The sequence below is a fragment of the Rutidosis leptorrhynchoides genome, chromosome 7 (genome assembly GCF_046630445.1).
Source record: "Rutidosis leptorrhynchoides isolate AG116_Rl617_1_P2 chromosome 7, CSIRO_AGI_Rlap_v1, whole genome shotgun sequence".
NCBI classification, from domain to species: Eukaryota; Viridiplantae; Streptophyta; class Magnoliopsida; order Asterales; family Asteraceae; genus Rutidosis; species Rutidosis leptorrhynchoides.
Window position 1 is genome coordinate 309,522,541 of NC_092339.1, and position 3,601 is coordinate 309,526,141.

Consider the following 3,601-nt stretch of genomic DNA (forward strand, 5'->3'; position numbering starts at 1 on the left):
CGCACTAACTGACATAGGTCACCACTCCCCACTTTTTCTGACTCATCAAGTCGCGCCTGACATTTCAAGTGACATCAGTCACTACTCCCCGTCCTCTAATCAAATCAAGTCGGTAGTTAGATCAACAAACAATGCATCCAATAAGATGAACTATAGACATGGTGACATAGTCAAAGTTGAATAAAATGTTATAAAAATAAACACATGTTTTCAATAATTGGCACGTTTAAAGACAATGTATTGGTCAAAGTTGGGGTACCTTTAGACACCATTAATTATATTTAAATTTAGCCGATAATCAACAAAACAACGTGGTCAGATAAGTTGACCATCAAAAACTAAAGTATATAAAAAAAAAAAAAAACATTTTTGAAACTAACCTAACTACATCATTACCCAATGCTTTTTTTCAGAAAATTACAAAATAAAAAAAGAAATAAAATAATTAAGTATATAATCAAAGTCTTGTTTATGTTTATATTCATCGTCATAACTAATAATAATAATAATAGGCTTTAGATGTGTCTTCTTCAATGAGAAGATTCGCTTCCGTGTGAAAACGCGTATGGAGATACGGATACTTGCCTGCATAAATAGATAAATTCATTTTACAGTTAGATTTCATTTTAGACCTTTTAATTCACATAAACTTATATGAAAAAAATAAAATGAAGTGAACTTTAACCATAACTAAAAAGTAGCATAATATTTAAATATAAATCTAATACCATTAGTTATTAATTACTACGTTTTACTTTATAATTTTAAAGTGACAGCTATTTAATTATAAAATATTTTGACCTAAGATTAGGTTCATAAATAATAATACTCCGTAGTTAATTTCTCTTAATCATGCCTAAAATTTAAATTTGGAAATATCTATTAGTCTCTTAATCCTTTCATGATGTCCTCTAACAATTCTTTGCAATTATAAATCAATAAATTAGTAGTCTTATATCTTTTATATATGTATATCTATATATCTAAATAAAAAAGTTTAATTGAAAGTAATTAAACTTAAATGATTAAAAGTACACAGAAAAAGGGTATAATATGGCAGGTGACACTTTTTTGAAAATATCAAAATAATAATAAGATGAACAAGTAAATTAAGACATAAAATCAAAATCAGCTTCTAAAATTTCCGTGTAAGTTTTATGATTTAAAAAGCATGACATAAATAAAAGTTACTAGCCACTTCATCCCAATTCAATCTTTTACTAAATAATTACACATTATTGTATAGAAACCAAATTATTTTCTAATCAATAGAATTTTAGTATTTATCATCATCAAGTATAACTAAATAAAGATAATTCATATTACGAAAATTGTGTAAATGCTTTTCTTAGAATTTTCTTTAAAAAGCTAAATTTACTTATGGATATTAGAGTTGCGTTTAAACCTTTTCTAAATAATGTCCTTATATCTTTATATAAACAAATTGTTAAAAATTATCATATGCTTTTAAACCTTTTCGGATTAGCTACGTAAAATAAAAACTGAACAATAATCTGAGAATATAACTAAATTAAAATATCAACAATTACATTTAATACGATGTAATATCAATGACTTCTAATGTTTACTCCCAAGACTAAAATTGAAATGAAAATGAAAATAAGATAAAATTAATACGGAGTACTTGATAATTGTAATTATTTATAATTATCGTTAATCTAATTAATAGGAAATGTGATAATGATAAAAATAAGATGGATAAAAACAAACTAACCTTTCCTTACGTTTCTCCAAAAACCTCCTCAATGATTTCTTCCTAGACATTGGTAGATCTGATCGAGCCAATACTCCACCTAATGGATTTTGAACATCACTTAACGTGTTACCCGATTCCACACCCGTTTTATAACCCGAACTTGAACCCGAACTTGCAATCTCTGTACCAAGTTTCATAATCTTCTCCGCTTGATCAGGAGACACATCAAAAACCATAACCGACCCATTGTAAAATATAGTCAAAGGAGCAACAGTTTTCGCCATTTCAACACTCCCAGAATCATGTTTATAAACAGGCACAGTTTGACTTTGTTGACCAGACAACATGAATGACGTGTTAGCTGACGCAGATGCTATCGCGGTTTTTAACAACTCCGGGTTAATCTTCGATATCACGCCTTGAATATCTGCACATTCGAATTATACGTTTAAAAAATCATTAAGAGACTGATCTGTACGTACACCACCAATATTTATCCACTAAACTTGCTTAATATAGTCATACTTCATACTATGTAACATTATAAAACATATTTGATAGTAATAAATTTGATATTTTAGTGATTTACTTTATTTCTTATTATTACGCGGGAAAGTTTGTTAGCGCAACTATTGGTGATTGGACGGTTTAAAAGGGTAAAACTGACTCTCGGACGACAATCCATCTTACTAATCGATCTTACGACCAATATGAGAGAAGAAAACCGCGTAACTTATTGTTAATGTAAGGAATATAATGTAATAGTAATAGTAATAATAATTAAAATACAGAAAAAAGTGCAAATATTACCTCGACGATCGGATAGGTTCTTAGGAGATGATTCGTCTTTAAGACGAAAGAAGTCGATTTCAACAATGGGAGATCCTAACATGATGAATAAGGGGTTGAAAGATGAATGATGTATGAATTTGATGAAGTTAATTAAAATGTGAGAGATAGGAAAATGTGGTTAGAGAATAGAGAATTGTTATGTTTAGGGAGAATGATAATAAATAGAAATGGAAATGGTAAATTCGCACGTGTTTAATGTGAGTGATGGTTGGTTGGAGCCATGAATTACGTGGTGATGGTTTGGTTTTAGTCATCCCTTCACACTTTTCTTTCTTTTAAACACGCTTTCTTTTTTGTCATTATTTTTTTTTTTAATAATAATTAATATTAATATTAATATTTAATATTAACAATTATTCCGTAACAGTTTAAATTAATTTAATGAATTATAAGTATATATATTAATAAATTAATATTAATAATTAATACTAATAATTAATAATTTAATACTAATAAAAATCAAAAGAAGAGCTAAAGAAAGAGACTCGCTAGTGTTTTGAGTTCTTTTTCGGTTACTGAATGATAATAGACTTCAAACTTTTTGAACACGTGCTTTTATTAATAAGAGAATTTTCTAGTCGTATATTAGGTTTATTATGATGATGACTCATAGCACTAAACTTTCATAATAATCTTTGTTTCTAATTAACATCGTATACAAAATAATTTTTTTTCCATAAAGATATGAGGATTTAGTTATTCAAAGTTATTCAATTTTTATTCAAAATATTCTTGCTTAAACCAAGATGTAACAAAGTTCAATTTTTATTAGATGATGACATAAACTACCAATTTTCATCCATACATCTTCAAATATACATTTTAAAGTATTAAATATATTTTTTTAGACATCAGTTTGAAATAATCCATGTGGACTAAAATAGCTACGCGTTCATCTCTCGTAGTTGCATAACCCGCCCCCAACTACTGCCCTGGAGGAATCCGAACCAATCTGAGGGCATGACCGGTAAAACCCCCTCCCCGCTGCCCCCGCACTAAGGGAAAGGCGACCTAGGTGAATACTTCAGGTCA

The 3,601-nt window shown here is 28.6% G+C and overlaps 1 protein-coding gene across 1 annotated transcript; it reads right to left on the reverse strand.

Moving 5' to 3' along the window:
* Positions 1-324: 324 nt before the first annotated feature.
* LOC139857991 (protein TIFY 9-like) lies at positions 325-2,682 on the reverse strand. Its single transcript, XM_071846842.1, has 3 exons — positions 2,528-2,682; positions 1,736-2,144; positions 325-585 (listed from the first exon to the last, which is right to left on the reverse strand). Exons 1-3 carry the CDS (start codon positions 2,607-2,609, stop codon positions 531-533), a joined length of 546 nt encoding a protein of 181 aa, XP_071702943.1. The 5' UTR covers positions 2,610-2,682; the 3' UTR covers positions 325-530.
* Positions 2,683-3,601: the final 919 nt, after the last annotated feature.